This window comes from Styela clava, chromosome 2 (genome assembly GCF_964204865.1).
Source record: "Styela clava chromosome 2, kaStyClav1.hap1.2, whole genome shotgun sequence".
Lineage (NCBI taxonomy): Eukaryota > Metazoa > Chordata > Ascidiacea > Stolidobranchia > Styelidae > Styela > Styela clava.
In genome coordinates, this window is record NC_135251.1 from 10,743,983 (window position 1) to 10,761,737 (window position 17,755).

The following is a 17,755-nucleotide window of genomic DNA, read 5'->3' on the forward strand; positions in this document are numbered from 1 at the left end:
CTGGCGAAACAAAAGATTGACTTTTTAAAACACGGACTCGAATCTACGCTGCGAAACGGTATTAGCGAGCTGTTGATAACTAAACGGCAAAAGTGTAATAGGTTGGGAATAGGGATGGAAACGTCAGATCGCTCATTTTAATAAATTTCGTAATAACGGTGCGCGATTCGTCATCCAGCTATTCAAATAACTATCGTATTTTGGATTCGTACATTCGAAATAAAGCCGGACACCATATTCAAAAAGTTAGTTCATCTACTTTTATGGACTCGGTCAAATACGTTCTCACCATGTGTTAACTTTTGACACATATTATGTGGATTAGACTTGAGTCTTGCCTGTTAAAAATCACGTAATCCTGTTCGATATTGCTTCATTACGTCTGGCTAATTATTATCCAGCTTGTTGGTCCTCAAGGCTTATATTGAATAAATCATTAGTTAATATTTTACCTGTTGTTGGCCTTTGTTTGATGTTGCAATTTTTGTCCATATTTCGCGCGTCATTACGATAATGTATTGCTCTTAAATGTGTCGTTTTTGATGGCACTTCCTGGTAACGTAACTCTGTTCTGTGATAAAAGGCTAAGTCAGCTGGGTCTAACAATTTGCGAGGTAGCTTATTACAGCAGATATGTTGCTATGAATAAGCGATGTGGTTATGTTTTTTTTGTTTGAAATAATTTTTACGTCGTTTTCGGGGAATGGTGTCCACGGCTACCATATAGCTTAGTTAGAGTGAACAAACTTTAACATTTTACTGTGTAAATATTCGAAATGCAAGCGTGATATATCGTGTGTTCTTTTGAGTTTCTGCTGGACTAACTACTTATCTTTCAATGCGCAGATGGATGAATTTGTATGATAACTATCCTAAGTGATTCAAGAAGAGTCTTGCTGCACATTAACATAAATTTATTTCGCTTAAATTTCGTCTGACAAATATCGGACTTCATCGGACATACATAATTCGGTACTCCCGTGGTATGTGTACCAGTTAGAGTTAGGCCATAATTTTAATCCGATTTTCTTCATTTTTGTTTTATTACGAGTTCGTGGACTGTTTGTGTTAGCCAAGTGAATAGTCGGTCCCCTGGCTATAGGTTTCAGTCCCATTACACAACTTGATGTAAAGTGGGCGGACAAATTTAGTTACCTCCATATTGGTACACATACTTCTGGAGCGCCCATAATTCAACTATGTTAGTTTATTACCACTCGTGCATCTTTTAATATGAACAAGCCTGTGAACAGATACTGGCAGGGGTTACTATGTTCGCGCATTTCCAATGCGAGCAATAAACACTGCATTTGCATAATCTCAATTGCTTAATAGGAAATTCTACCTGTGTGTATTAAGCTAAGTTAATCCAATAGTGGGGGATTATCATTGGTAATTGGATTGTTGTGATTTCTACTTGCATCGGTAACAATTTTGCTTTGTCTCTGTATTTCCTCTATTCTTTCCTGCGCCGAAAAACCGACGATTTCAATGAAATTGGATACATACTATGTATATAAATCTGCACATACTCGTTAAATGTAGATATATGCATACCATCTTTTTCTTCGTTTTACAACTGCAAAGAATGATTTCAATATATTAGCGTTAATTTGTGCAAAGGAAAATTTTTATGCCAACGATTTTTTCCGACGGTTTTGGTGTGCATTGTGACGGCACACGCGGATAGTTGTTTGCGTCATTCCAGTGCTTAACGACAAGAATGAGATAACGACGATTCCCAAGCTTATCATTAATTCATGGCAACCATGGCTCGGGAGACCCGTGCTCTTGTAAATTATATTTCATCGTAGGCATTGATCGGCAGCTTGGCTATATTCAATAGCGAAATAGTCTGTAATTGACTTATAGAAAGAGAACGCTGTATATATCGGTGTGAGTGGATGGATGACCAAATGTGCTAGCCATTGGAAAGGTTATAGAGAAGGAAACATTCTGATAGGATATTTTCTCGTGTTCTGGTCTTTATTTATTGGGAAGATGTGGTAGAAAATTAAAAAAAAAAAGTTACAAAATATGTTTACATGATGGTTGTGGTTTTGGGCTTTATCTAAAGGCCAGATCTGTGGTTAAATTCCTTTTTTGTTTTCAATCACCTTCAAATAATGAGATTGGTTTACTATCTTCCCTACAACCAATTACTTTACTTTGAATTAATAATTTGAATAAAATTACTGGATTAGTTTATTAACATTAACAGATTAGTATTATAATCTAATTATAAATATCTTAATTTCTACATATTATGGCAATATATGATATACCTTTATTATTAACTTATATATTAAGGTTAATATGTATTCATTACAATATATATTTTCCTAAGAAGTATTAACTTATATGGTCCTAGTTAAATTCTTTTGTACCTTTTTGTAATTAATTTTGATTTTATATAGATTATTTTATTTGTATTAACATACTTAGATTTATAACGCTGTAAATAATGGTGCTTTAGTATTTAATAATAATAATAATTGTGCAATATTACTGTAATATTGTTATTCCGATTATTAATGGATAAAAATGAGAACTCCACCAGAGACTATGTGAGTATTGCTTTATCAGTTAAATGTAAGGAGTTGCATGTGGATTTATAGCAAGCCAGCATGCTTGTATTGATTTTTTTTGTAATGTTTGAAGTCTGGCCCTCAAATTCATTGGGATTCAGATGTGTATTTTTGGGCTAGAATTGGTAAAAAGGTTGGTTTTTATGTCTGATTTTATGTTAAAATGGATTTTTGTCCAGGGATGTCCAAATTTAATCAATTATTTTATTACAATCAAGAATTAGCGATCAGTTTTTTTATGTGACACATATTCTCGCCTTTCGCCCCATACATGGCTTCAACGCGCATCCACTGATATTTAATGATATGAAAGGGGGAACCATTTTCTTTCACATATTTTAGAATAGTTTGACACCAGATGGTCAAACAAGACTGATATCCCATGTTCGGAAATAATATTTTTGAATGTAATCGAAATAGTATCTCATTCTTTTATGTTTGCGTTTTGCACGTTATAGTTAGGTATATATTGTTATTGATAGGTATTTACGAAAATAGACTCAATGTAGTATGTGTGATGTTCATATCATTTCTCATGACGTTACCGCCACAGGAATAAACATTACCTAAATAAATAGGGAAGCAAGTGAATCACTATTCAAATACAGGAAAATTAGATGTAGTACACGAACTTTTCATACATGCTTTTATTTATATGTTACTCTCCAATACTACCCCTTTTCATGTAATTCTGAATCGTGTATTGATTATAGGTTAGTAATAATATTTATTCAACAAATCGACTACCTCAGAAGAAGCATTGTATATGCTAATTTTCCATTTCCAAATCGATGAACGAAAATATGCTTTTGTGGTGCAAATTCTGTAATATTCTGTAATAAACCTTTTCACATTATGCGGTCAAATTTTTCTTCAGTATTTTTGCACAAATCGTGTACAAAATGATTTTATACTCTAATTATGTTACTGCATATGACTTTCAAATTTCAAGATAAGTTTATTTCTGAATACGCTTCAAATCATTTATATAAATACATATTGTTGCAATAGGATTTAACCTCAGCAAGTTTTCAAATACAGAAAAGCTAGATGCAGTGCATGCAATTTCCATATATGCTCCTATTTCGGATTTTCGATATTACCACCCTTTCCATATAATTCTGAAGTGTGATAATATGCATTTCTATGAAACGACCACCGCAACATGCGCATTATGTTAATTTTATCATTTTACAATTTATGAATACTAATTGTGCTTTTATTGGACAAATTAGGCAATATTTTGTGTTAAACCCTCTCCAATGACATACCAGTAGGTAATAAAATTGATCTTTAATGCAACACAAATCAGTGTACAAAACAATTTTTTTCCTGATTAGGATGACGTACGCATACAACTTCTACACTTTAAAATAATAATGTTTTTGAATTCGTTTCAAATCATATATTTAAATCCATATTTTGAGTGTTGCAATAGGATGTAACCTCAGCAAGTGTTTAAATAAAGATCTCTTGTATATTTCTAACTGTAGGTACTTGTCAAACAGTCGAGTGGTCCTTGTATTGCTTATATAAGAGATACTTTATCTAAGTTGAGTGAGGTGGCGTGATGTTTTCTGTCAAACAGCAGTTAAATATTGGTTATCTGGCTAATGTTGCTAGTTAGTTGTGATATTTGGTTTAGTAAGGCATTACAAGGACATGCTTAGGTTTGTATAGAGATTTATATTCAAAATTTGTAAGTTTTATAAATAAAATATAATTTTAGTAATAGGTGATGTGAAAAAGAAAGTTTTCTATTATATAAATTAGTACTAGTTTCAAATTCCTTCAATGTTTTGATTCACCCTGGGTATGCCCTTGTATATGACCTATAGTCTCAGTAATGAGTCATTATCCAGAATATGCAGAATGTGTCACAACTCAGTTTTCAGTTTTTATGTTTTTTTTTAGTTAAAATCTAGATTTATTTATCATATAGGCTAGTAAATTTATATTTTGTATTTTTCTCTGCCTCTCCCAATACTGTTTTTTTACACGCAACTGCTAGAAGTTACTACTACTGCTTTAACGTAATCCCAGAATTTGTAACCTGGAATGTTCTCCTTTCTTACAGACTGGAAGAGTCCGAGGAAACTGGTGGAGATTACTTGCCTGGTTCTGATGAATCTGACGACGTTTCAAAGGGAAGTGAAGGAAGGGAGACTAGCGGGTAGGTTCATGAATGGAATCAATTTTTTATATGTGTTAGTAACCAGACCCTGGGAAGAATGTCGAGGGCAATTGTATACAGGGTCTAGATCACTGGTTCTTAACCATAGGGCCATGGCCCACTGCTGGTCACAAAAAAATTTTCTGGACCTATAAGAAGATGATAGAGTTGTTGATAAAGTTAGTTAAATTTGATAGTGGTAGCAATGGATGATGCGTTTTTTGTTGCAGGGTGGTAATTTTCACCTAATCATTATTAAAGTGAAGGTGTCTATTTTCGCAGGAAGAATTCTATGTTTTTCTTGAAGTTTTTCCCAGCATGCAAAAGTTAGTGGGTCACAGAATTTTTGTGCAACGAAAATGGGCCACGAAAGTAAAAAGGTTGTCTAGGTGCATAGGTTCTCAAACTTCATGATGCATGGTCCTGTGCCCCCGTTACAGAGAATATCAACACTTGATCTAAATGAATGTGCTATTGAGTGATCAATTATCAGCAGGTGGAAAAAACTTTGGGGCAATTTTATACAAGAGTCATTGGCACCGATGGCTTGCTTAGTGGTTAATAAAGCCATGTTGGTGTTACAGTTGAATAATTTGGTCTTCACATCGCATGCCCTCCACTTCACCCAGTGTGTATAATATATTGTGTTGTTAATACTGAATCAGAAGGATTTCAGTTCTTCCATAAAAATAATGGTGGCTTCTCATACATAGCCTTACCTTTATGCATTGCGTAGTTGTGTTAACTCATTATGGGCATTCTTTGGCCCAAATTGCTCATATGATTAAATGCTATATCGCCATCTCAAGTGCAATCGATATAAGATGAGGAATACAAGTCAGCCTGACCTGATTATTTTGTTAAATTCATCGATCGAGATTGTGTTTTGCTACACGAACTGGCTGCACTAGGTCAAATTACAGGCATCACTGAATTATTTATGTGAAAAATAGTATTTTTTGTTTATAGAATCCATTAGGTATTTATCATTGTTCCAATTTGAAGGTGTTGTGTTTTTGCTATGGTTGTCTCTATAACTCAAAATCATTCAAAATCAAACTATTTGGTTGTATGTGTTAATTTTATTTTATTGGCTGTCTGCCCTATTCAAATGCTTATATATATATATATATATATATACAGCTTAACTATGTTCTAAAATTTTCTATTGTCTGTGGGTAAATAGGTGCCTCCAATGTCTTTTCTCTGTTATAAACTGTGCCAACCCGCTTAGTGAAGTATTGCCTGTATTCGCCCGCCATTGCTTTAAACAAGACTACATACAAGAAGTCATTGCAAAGCTTATTTTTCAATTTTTTGTTGTAACTTAAATTAGGGTACAGACTTACTGTAGATATACAAGGCATCTGAAAATAAATTGAACCCAATAATTCGATTAGCAATTTTGTGAGTTTCATTCATTTTGGGACACCCTGTATGTTGTTGGAAATGTCCTCTAAATGCAACATATCTTATCTATATTAATAGTCCTTATCTCGCCACTATGTGAGATTGGATTTTTAACTATCTCAGGGAAGACAAAACCCGATAAACAGTGAGTAGTCACAGTTGCTGACAATAAGGTACTCTCGAAGTATGTGAACCAAGATGTTGGACACCGGAACGTAGTATGTGTATCAGGTTGAGTTAGGCCATAATTTTAGGTACAAATACTAACGGATTCACTTGGCTAGTCACCGTACTAGAACTAAAATTTAGAAAATTGGAATAAAATTATGACCCAACCCTAACCTGGTACACATACTACGTTCGGGTGTTCGTCATCTTGGTTTACATACTTCGGGAGTACCAATGTTTAGGTTTGAGAATTCTTCACTGGATTTGAATCTGCAAATACAGAGGGTAGCCGGCGATGCGATATGCATGATGAGCCAACCAGGACCCAAATAGGTGAATTCCTACTCACTTTTCTTCTTATTTTCAGATTGTTAAACGGAGAATATATGAATGGTCACAGTGGAAGAGATTCACCAGTTCACGGACTAGATTTACCGACAGCATCATCACGTTATCCAAGACCTCAGCATTTGAAGGTAGTCAATTGTTTTTTGCCCTGCATGATATATCTCGGACAATTCAGGCTTTTTTTGAAACTAGGAACAAACTATTGAATTTGTTTGCAACTCTTGTACTGTATCAAAGACTTCTTGTTAAAATATTTGTAATACCCATGCTTGTGCTATTATCATAATTAAAAGCGATTTTTAGTTATTTTTTATCTTCTAATGAAACCCATGGCACTAGTTTTGGGAAAGATTTATTTTTTTGTTTATAGAGCTTAAGACTTGCAGTTTTTAGTTTTCAGACGTTTCTCATTTCTGGAGTCTCTGGGAACTATATATAGCCTCACATGAAATGCAAAAAGCTCTTATAACTCTATGTAATCTATGAGATTACATTCTATTCTGAGTTTAGTTACTAAATATACCACCTGTAACAGTATATTATATTAGAAGAGATGCAAAATGTAATATTAATTTAAAACCATAATTTTTGAGGCTTTCTTTTTTCTACAATCTAAAATTTAGATTATGACATCACAATATTGATGTATAATCATGCCTCATATTTTATTATAATTATATTTTTTTTATAAATAAATAGCGAATTGATTTTTGGTGTTTATTTAAAGCCACCTTTATTATGTTTGTTTCGCTGGGATTGTATAATCTAAACACAAGGATGTAATGGGTCGAAAAATCAATAATTTTTTAGGAAATGTAAATATCAAAAATCACTGTTTTAAAAAATCAATCTTCATTATCTGATGTTTATTTTGCCTTTATCGAGATATTTATAATATTGATTTTATTTCACCCAATTTTTAAATCCAAGCAGAGGAGCTCTGCGTGTGGAATTGAAAAATTTAATTATATGTGCTGGTGTAAGAAATTTGACTTTGACTTGAACTTTGGGAAAATCGAATTTTGATTGAATATTTGATTTATTTTATATTTCAGACTTCACCAAATTCTTACTCACAACCTGTATCGAGAGCTGAATCCAGAAATTCTTCATCGAATCATAGAAGTTCTTGTTCATCCATTGATTTTGATTCACCTGGTAAGTGTATAAGTGATCTGGATGGATCTGATTGTAAAAGTAGGATAGGATAAGTTTACATATTTATCCAGGGGGGAGAGGATAGTCTTAAGCGACACAACCATTATGGTGAACCACAACCTCTTGTCTGGTTACCTATCCATGTTGGGCACACTACGACGGCGAGGAGTCCAGCAATTCTATCGCACATATTCGAACCTACGAACACATGCAGCGTAATCAGAGCTTCGGTGGCAAGCTTATTCCAAATGCGCCCCACCGCCGAGCCAATATGAAAGGTTTTTGATATTTATGTTCCTGGTGAGTGGAAAGTTGATATTGAATTGCAGTCTCTCATTCAATTAACTGTCTCAGCCGATTATGGAAATAGTCAACTAGTTAAGTGCTCTGTTCGTGTGGGCTTGGGTGTGGCGGAAGACGTAACCATCCGGCTGATATTTATGATATTATCCAACTTGCGACGGTCAGACACTTAGCACATTATGGGATATTCAATTTTCATATCTCTATGTAAACTACATTAGACCATGTTTAATAAAGTAAGGTTACATATCTGGTCCTAAAGCGACCTAACTTCTGAATATAATTTTTGATTTTACGGATTCATTAGTCACTGAAAGGTTGAATTCCATAAAAAAATTTGTTGCTTCCGGATTTGTGCTATTGCATATCTTTCTTTTGCTGTATTAATAGCTGCAAAATGAAATAAAGGAGTATGCTAAATGCATGTGTATTTATAAATTCTGTTATCAGTTATTCGCCACAATCCACAAATGCAAATATAATAAAGATATTGTGAAACAACCATTGCAAGATGGACTGCACATTCATGCATATTATTATATTCAAATTGCTTAAGATCTTACATGGCGGAAATTTACAAGTCAAAAAGGAAATGAACATATTCTGAAAACGATCAACTTTTTTTTTGCAAAATTCCTACTCTTTCAAATTTAAATTAATTTTGCAATGCAGAATACTCAAATACTAAGCTATTTTAATATTGACATTCCTGAAATAGAATTGCCATCGAGAGATAGTATAAAGACTGGCATTCTCTGTTTAATATGTGGGGTGTTTTATCAAAGCATACCTCAAAATTAAACAGATATAGAGATGAGTGGGAAACAGATATAGGAGAGTGTTTGAAACAAAGTTTGCACAATCATAACATTTAAAATAAGGATTATATAATGTATTTCCTTGTCCATATCTGCGCTAGAAGTAGGAAATAAACTTCAGTAAAGCAGTTCAATAAACAGTGTTCTGGTACCCTTAAAAACATTTTATTTTATTTTTAAGACAGGGTGTCCAAAAACTTGCGCCCAATTTTATAGCAATACCAATAACAATTTAAATTGCTTTGTCTTTGCTCATTGATAGTGTTTATTGTTCTTGTAGTTCTCATTTATCATACAATCAATTGAATCAAATTTATTTAAACTTACAATTATTGCTATAGGATCTAGCGAAATTTTTTTGACTCCTCGTATAATTGCGCCACCGTCGAATAATATGACAAGCTACCCGAAACTGGTATTTTCAGTAGGGAATAAACAACAGTAAAGGTCCTGCGGTTCAATACACAATGTTCTGGTACCCGCAAAAGCGTTTTATTCATAATATTATTGCCCCGAATAATATAATTGCCTTCAAGATCTTGAATTGTATGACGAGCTATTCAAAACAGATATTTAAATTATGTTTTATTAAATTTTAAACACATGTTCATTCAGGTTTCCACAGTGAAGGTTCAAAACCTCGATTAAAACCGACTTCCACTTCACCAGCAGCTTTGAACTCGATAGCAACCACCGAGGGAGAATTATCCGACATATCACCAAGACTAACTCCTACTCACAGCAACTTTGATGATAGACAGGTAATGTGAAATTTAAATGTTTATAGTTTATGATATCACAATGATTGATTACTGTGCTATTGGATTTGAATATCTCTCATAATGAATTGCAGCAAGTTTTCCCAACTGGGAAGGATTTTCATTGTTTTTGGAGGGTTTCTTTATAAAAATTAAACAAATAAAGGAAATAGATTTTGTTTTTAAAGGTTAGGGATAAAGAGATACAAAATAGGCAAACGGATATATCATATAGCAGGGGTGGGCAACCTTTTTCAGTTTCCATGCCAAAATCAGCTAAATTCAATGAAAAAATTCTTCCGCGTGCTGACTGAAATTCGTGAGAACGTACAAACATGGGGGGTAATGCAGTTGCAAGTTTTTTTAAGTATGAAAAATTTTCAAAAATGGTAATTCATGCTCGCAATAGTTCATTTTTTGTACTTCTCTCTTGTATTCTCTTCTCTAATCGCATTTTTTTTTCAATTATATTCTAACTCAACTCTGAGGTCATTAATTTTTTTTCAAATTGAGCTACTTCGAAATTCAATCATCCAGCATTTCAAATTCATCCAGAAGAAACAAACGCCAAGTTCGTTCAGTCAATTTATTAAAGGTTTAAATTTTTTTATCTATTAAAGGATCTTGTTTCAATGACCTTGCTCGCGTGTCGAATAGCTGTGCCTTCATTCCAAGTTTGACACGCGTGCCAGAGGTTGCGCACTCCTGCTATGTAGTAAACTAAAGGAAACCAAATAAACTACCATATCTTATGTGAATATGAGACAAGCTTAACAAAATTTAATTCTGGTTTGAAATTCATGTAAGTTTATATGTGCATATGTCTCCATTAAATGTTAGCTTGTGCCATTTGCATAATTGATGATTTCAATGGCATGTATTGTAGAGCATATATGGTATTTTGTTGAGAAGAATTCTTTGCTATACATACCTATTAAAATGATATAATTGTATATAAAATTGCATAGGCAAAATGGCACAGGGAGCGAATAATTCGCTATTCTGTGTATATTCGAAATAATATTTATGAATTTGATTTTAGGGTCTTTATAATGTAACAGATAATTAAAAACCACATAAATCACTATTTTTAAATAAATGAAAGAATAAAGAATAAATGAAATTCAACTTTGCAAAATCAAAAATTTCACATTTCAAATATATTTCTCATTTTGGTTTGTTTTGGATTATATAATAAATAAATACAATAAAACATAATAATATAAACTGGCATCTGTGATTCAAACATGGTCAATTAAAATATATCTTAAATGTTCATCTGAAAATCAGTAGTCCTTCAATTATTGTGCTCTCTTTTAGAATTTGTCAATTGTCGCACCCCAACTCAAAAATGACTAGCTGACAATAAGCTACAAATAACAGATAGTAAAGTGAAAGTACCTATGTTTTATTCAAAAAACATGTTGAAAATATGTGGTAAATAATGAAATAAATTAAAAGTTTTGAAATGTAAATATTGAAAATAAGGCGAGAAGATTAAATCTAACAAATACTTTTATTAATATTCTTCAAATTTGCCTGAATTGCTTTTCCATTTCATAATGTATATAGAGTAGAGAAAAATTGTTCTTTTCTTCTGCTCACGAGTACATAATTCATACAATGCGTATCAATCAATAATAGCACCTTGACATTATTTCCACAACCTTTAGCCTATTTTTTATAATAAATGTCATGTGACTCCTTAATCATCGAGAATTGAGTCTCATAAAAAGAAGAATAAAAATACAACAAAGCAATATGAAAAAACAATGTGGTATTAATTTCATATTGAGTACACCGCACATGTACATATTTGCCTATAATTGTATAGAAAAACCTTACATAAGCGCTTGCTATTGTCGTAAGCATTTATGGAGCAATGACATGTCACATTTGTATAAATATATTATTTCAATATTGTATTGCTTTTTATATACTTTGCATGGCCTTCTCACAAAGTGTCATTGTGAGACATAATCGTTTTTTAACAGTAAATCTTGAATCTTTTATATTAATGTTTGACTTGACTTTTTTTAAGACTTAATTATGAGTATACATAAAGGGATGGCCGAAGCCAAATGATCCGGTATTCCACTTTCTAAAATATTATTTCCAAATATAGAATTTTGAATTTATGCTAAATTGGGTAAGGTTTAAGAACGAAGGGGTCAATGTAAATTCATTGACTCTGGAGTTTGGGAAGGCAAAAAAGTTTTTTACGATTTTCGAAATAAAATGAAGGCATTCTGGTGATACCATGAGACTTCAATTAGTCAAATTGATAATTTCCAAATAAGACTGATCTAAATTATCAATCTTCAATCCACGAGTATAAAATATCTAACATAATCAATTTTGAGTAAATCTGAGTATTCAATTCATTTGGAAAATCCCTGTATCCCGACAGTCTTTTACATTGTTTTTTTGTAATAGAAGAGTAATCTCAATTATTAAAATAAGCTTTCGCATTCTTAATTTGGGTAGAAAAAAGTCTTTAGGAAGGCTTAGCAAATGATAAAACAATTTGCGATGACGAGAAGTACAGCAATCATCTTTAATATAAATACATTTAGCAACGCTTGATCTGTAGCTATGTGCAATGGCAATTCAACCGTTGCAAGATTCACAAGTCATTCAGCCAATCGATTATTTCTCACCACAAAAAAAAAAAAAACGAGGGCAAAGAAATTGATGCATCGGATAAATATACTAATGATATTATTTGTGTGACCAGAAGCCCAAGGGACCTCTGAAGGTCTTCAAGCAGCAAGCTTTCAAACTTTATAAATTTTTCATTATTCCACACCCTTTAACAACACTTATGGGTACTTCCATAGTGTGTGTACCAGGTTAGGATTAGGCCATAATTTCATTAATATTTTCCCTATTTTAGTTCTATTACGAGTTCGGGGACTTTCTGTATTAGCAAATGAATATACCCCCTGCCGATAGATTTCAGTCTCTTTACACAATTTGATGTGACGTAGGCGAACAAAATTAGTTACCTCTATATTGGTATATATATTCCTGGAGCGCCCACTTATGAACTTTCAGAAAGTTTATATAATTTATATTAATTCAATTTTCAGTTGATTGGACCTTCTATGGGCATATCATATCATCCTCATAACAATTCATTGCAACTAAGGAATGAAAACATGATGAGCAGAAGTTCAAATTCATCACTCACTAAACAAGGAAGTCTGAGGAAAAAGAAGGTGAGTTTATTCAGGATAGGATATACATATTTAATTTTAATCATATGACGAACCACGGCCTCTCAGTCTGGTTACCATTCCATGCTGGGTATGGGATTAGATAGGCAGTTACTTTTTTTCGGAAGCATGGACTTGATGGTGGAGGGAGCCGTAATCGATCTGCGGTTATGTGGAGAACCCACAGCGACGACGAGTCCAGCAATCCTATCGCATATTACTATCCCCGTATAGGATTCGAACCTGCGAACCCATGCAAGGTAATCAGAGGTGCGGTGGCGAGCGTATTCCTAATGCTTAGCACGATGCGCCACATCGCCGAGCCAACATTTTAATAATTTAGGTCAACATTTAGCGAGCCCCGACCTTTTGTCCGTGACATTACTTATCCTGTTCAAAAGTGCTCACTGACAGAATATTTTTTAATGTATATCATGTTCAAAATAAGATGATTCCTGAGACATAATGATACTGCCAGGTGGTATGACGCAGTGTGCTAAGTGTTAGTAATATACTCGTCACTGCATCTCTGATTACCCAGCGTGGGTTCGCAGGTTAGAATCATGTCTTGCTGGTGGAGTATGGTTTCTTTCGCCATCAAGTCCATGTATCTGTATCAATTATCTGGCTAACTAATCGCAAACTCGACATGGACCTGTAGTAACTGGATGAGGGGCGGTGGTTCGGCATCTGATTAAGTCGTCTTATAGATTTTTCACCCCGATGTAAATATGTAGATCCTATCCTGCTGAGAATGACACTAATCAAATTATTGTTCAACTTTTATGGTTTATAACAATTAATATCATACGACCTAATACATTCAAAATTAGGTCATGTGCACTCACTCAGAAGTAAAGAACATTTATCTCTGGGTGACTTCAAAAACAGGATTGTGTCACTATGCTACTCTAGTACCCGCCAATCTCATGATGTAGATTGTTAAGAGTTACTGCGGACTTATCTTATCAAACCCTTTTCATATTATTATATCTTTTATTTTCTTTGTCGAGCTCTAAATGCACTCATTCTAATTTCGACTATTTTTCCTATTTTACAGAGATCTGGATCTTGGTATAATGTGAGTGCTTTTTATCTTTATGCGGTATTTAAAAATTCAATATTTGATTGACTCCATTGATTCTCAGTGCCATGTATGATTGAAAATTCTTTATTTTTATATTTGTAAAAATTACCTAATAAGAAGGTTGTATTGTTGGTTACCAGTTAAACTATCTCCATTCGAAAAGTAAATTGAGAAGACAGTGCTTGGCACATTTTGCTTCAGAATTTTCATCTCAATGCGTGCTTGCCTTGTGATATACAGATATTGAAATCATATTCGTGTCTATGACAAGGGATTATTTATCGAATTTTGATTCTGAGGTATATTTGGTTTTATATAATAAAATCATTCTACAAGAAATCTACAATACCCTGGTATATGATGGCATTTTCAATTTTTGGCAAGGCGTGAATGTTACATTCCCATAAAGCTAGGAAAGACTGCTTACACCTTATATATTGAGGGCTTTATTGGACGTTTTATGCTATCTTGCTATCATTGTATAGTATTGTACAAGAGGATATAAAATTTGATCTGCTAGAGGGCGCAACAGAGCAGTTTAAAATGAGGTCTTTGATTGTGATCATCCGTAAAGCTAGCGAGGTCCTCTCGCATAAATGGAATAAATTTTTTCATTACAAGTTTCTCCACTAAAGTAATATCTGCAGAGCAAGTTTTTGTTGATAAATAACCAAGAAATAAATATTGTTTAGCAAGACGTTTAATTTTTTTCAAATTTCAAATTCAGAGTCCGATAGGCCCCATATTTCACCCAAGAACTTTGTTTCATTTCATTTAATGGGACCACTTCTATATTACGTATGGAAACACTTTTTTGAACTTCTATTTATTGAAGATTTATTGATCTATTGAAGTTAGTTGGTAAGAGCAGCAATAAATTTGCAATTGCATTTGTGTATAACCAATTGACGTTGGGTGATATTGACAACGTATTATCTTCTTTGCTCTAATTACTTTTTATGGACCTCCTGAAGTATGCGCACCAAGATGGCGCACAACGTGAACTCAGGTTTTGTACCAGGTTAGGGTTCAGGTTGTGCGACATCTTGGTGCGGCATACTTCAGGAGTACCCTTTTTATTTACTTGTCGACTCTCCGAGAATGAGACGAGTTCCATTAGCCTGATGATACGGGATAATGGATCCGATGTTTATTTGAAGGCATTTGCAATTTTGCATACGTTTCTTTCCGGTTCTTTCCAAAATATTTGCTCTTCATCGTCATATTATATTGGTCACTGCTTTTTTAGGGCCTTGTTCGAAGCAAAGGGCGTTGTAATGGCATTGTATAAAAAACACGTCTCAAGTCTCTCTTGCATCCAATTTGTTTTTGACGTGGATTACGTTTTTTTCTGATAATATTGACATTATTTGAATGCAACCTGCATCACGATGTTGCAATTTGTAGGTGTAGCCTTTTGTGTGGCTGCCCTAAAAATCGAATCGTGTTCTACATCCCAATTAATGGCCTTTCATGAAGCAGTCTATTCTAATGACGATTGGATCATATTATAACCGCCCTAATTCTAACCTGCTGTCTGCCCAATAGCCCTTCCGAAGCACGCCAGTCAAATGGAGATTTGGACCACATATCGTTCCATATTTCATTTCAAACACACCCTTCTATATCTGATTCCAATCAAACGACTATTGGGGCCATAGATTGTATTCCAAATCGAACTAATTAACGTACAGGGATGGCACTACTACAACGAACATGTTTCACACGTACATATTTATCCATATCATCGTATTTAGTGAGAGTTCACAGTTATACCAAAATGCCATTAAAATGTGCGAGTATTTTGAGCAGCTTTGCAACGCTAGAAATTAGCAATCGATCGTGAAATTGCTGAGGTTTTTATCTATTTTTAGAATCACGCTCAAACAAAATGTTATTAGAGGTCAGTTTGCTTTGTGACATTTATGTCGAGCAATTGGTTTAATCAGTATATATTGCTTTATATGAATGTCGTCCACTGGGACGTCGTCGGGATTTTATAATCGGACGATTTGTATAGGTTTTGCAATCTTACGTTATTAGACAGTTGTCATGATTTTGCAAAGGTTTAATAATATCACATTGAACGATGTGTAAATTATGTTTATGCGAGATGTTGTAATGCCAGCTGTGATATTGGATGGAATTCGTTTCCTCGACCATTGACTCCAGAAAAATACTTCCTATACTTTACTATACTATAACAAAATTTTTAGGAGAGTTCCTTGACGCCATATTTAGCGAAATTCAAAATACGTGTTATTTAGCCAACTGCTCTTCTACTGCCCTCCATTACTTGTATCAGACTGATTGGGCATATAAAATTGAATTACTGTTTGTGTGCTATAACTAAGGACTTTATTCCTGACACCATGGGACTGTTATATCGCGATTGAGGACACGCTAAATAAAAAAAGCCGTGTCCGTTTTCAAATAGAGAATATTTAGATGTTTCCGAAGATGGGTATGATCACTCATACTATTTTTATACTATTGCATAGATGGCACCTGCTTCCCTCGTTTATTATTCGTATTTTTCCATCTTTTTTGATGCACAAATGCAGAGAAAAGACTCTTTGGTTTTGAGTAGTTTAGTGTATTTGAATAATTATGAGTAATAATAACTTCGAAGGCTAGCACTTAAAAAGATAATCAAATCAGGACCGATTCTTTTTTATCTTTTAATATGCGCCGTAATGTACGATGTTGACAATCGATAACCGTCGATTTGATTCTTTTGTTGTTTGATTTGGACGGTGAAAAAAAATTCTATAATTTGCCCCCGGGGATTGCATGCATCTCACGAACCGCAAACGCCGCATTGCATTCATTATTAGTATATAGATTTCTTGGGAAGAATTCTCGGGAACATCTGTTGTTGTTTGCGGTTGGAAGTAGGAACGAAAGGTCGGGTTTGAGAATTGTTAGTGGTTTGACATTTGATTCTTATATAAATTGCTCTTGTTGTTGCGAGGGTGTCAAAACAAGCAAAAGCAACGATATTATACAGTTATTGTTCCATCTTTGATTTTATGTATTTATCTTAGTTAAGGTTATGATCTTATTCGCTGTTTATTAAGCCATATCTTGTTTTATCTGAGGAAGATAGATTATGATTTAACGAAAGCTCGCAAATATACTTGCTATTTCGTGGAAAGAGATTATATTATTCTTATTTAAGGTTAGGGGGTTAGAAGTAAAATTTGAGGCCATATACTCGAGTCCCGAACCTCAAATAAATTACGTTAAAATAATCTAAAACTAAGTATCAACGAAAATAATTATAAGAACTAGTATTGGGGCAGTAACCCAGGGTAGTTGGACAAATTTTCAATTAAACACGCCCTCGGGAAATCATCAATAATGTCGACAATAGTGCTATACGATTCAAGAGTCTTGCTGCACACTGACACAAATGTGTTTCTGTAACGTTTCGTCTGACCAAAGTCAGACTTACTCGGAATAGCGGTTTACAGCAATAACCACCAGTCACCAGTTGTTAGAATATGTAATGGAGTTTCACAGCAAACAAAAATGATAATGGGTTTCTCTTGTGTGGGGTGTTTATATTGGCGTTTAGTTCCGATAACGCGTTATCTCGAGAATGCCATATTCGTTTACCCAAGCAACCAAAGAAAATAAACTGGTATTGTATGGGTTTTACAGAAAAGAGACTTTCCGTTTAATGGTGCTGTATATAAAAGTATGTGCTGGCATAGAATTGCG

At 33.8% G+C, this 17,755-nt stretch overlaps 1 protein-coding gene across 6 annotated transcripts in view; it reads left to right on the forward strand.

The window, feature by feature from the left end:
• Positions 1–17,755, forward strand: part of LOC120335843 (protein Aster-A-like) — an 85,776-nt gene that overhangs the window by 39,375 nt on the left and 28,646 nt on the right. For 4 of the 6 annotated variants that reach the window (XM_039403455.2, XM_039403454.2, XM_039403456.2 and 1 more), the window contains 6 exons: positions 4,666–4,761; positions 6,707–6,815; positions 7,743–7,845; positions 9,582–9,727; positions 12,817–12,945; positions 14,003–14,023. In XM_039403455.2, coding sequence (XP_039259389.2) covers positions 4,666–4,761; positions 6,707–6,815; positions 7,743–7,845; positions 9,582–9,727; positions 12,817–12,945; positions 14,003–14,023 — 604 coding nt within the window. Of the gene's footprint in view, positions 1–2,411; positions 2,568–4,171; positions 4,259–4,665; positions 4,762–6,706; positions 6,816–7,742; positions 7,846–9,581; positions 9,728–12,816; positions 12,946–14,002; positions 14,024–17,755 lie in introns of those variants that run through there. The other 2 variants (XM_039403457.2, XM_078110190.1) reach the window with 2 other exon arrangements.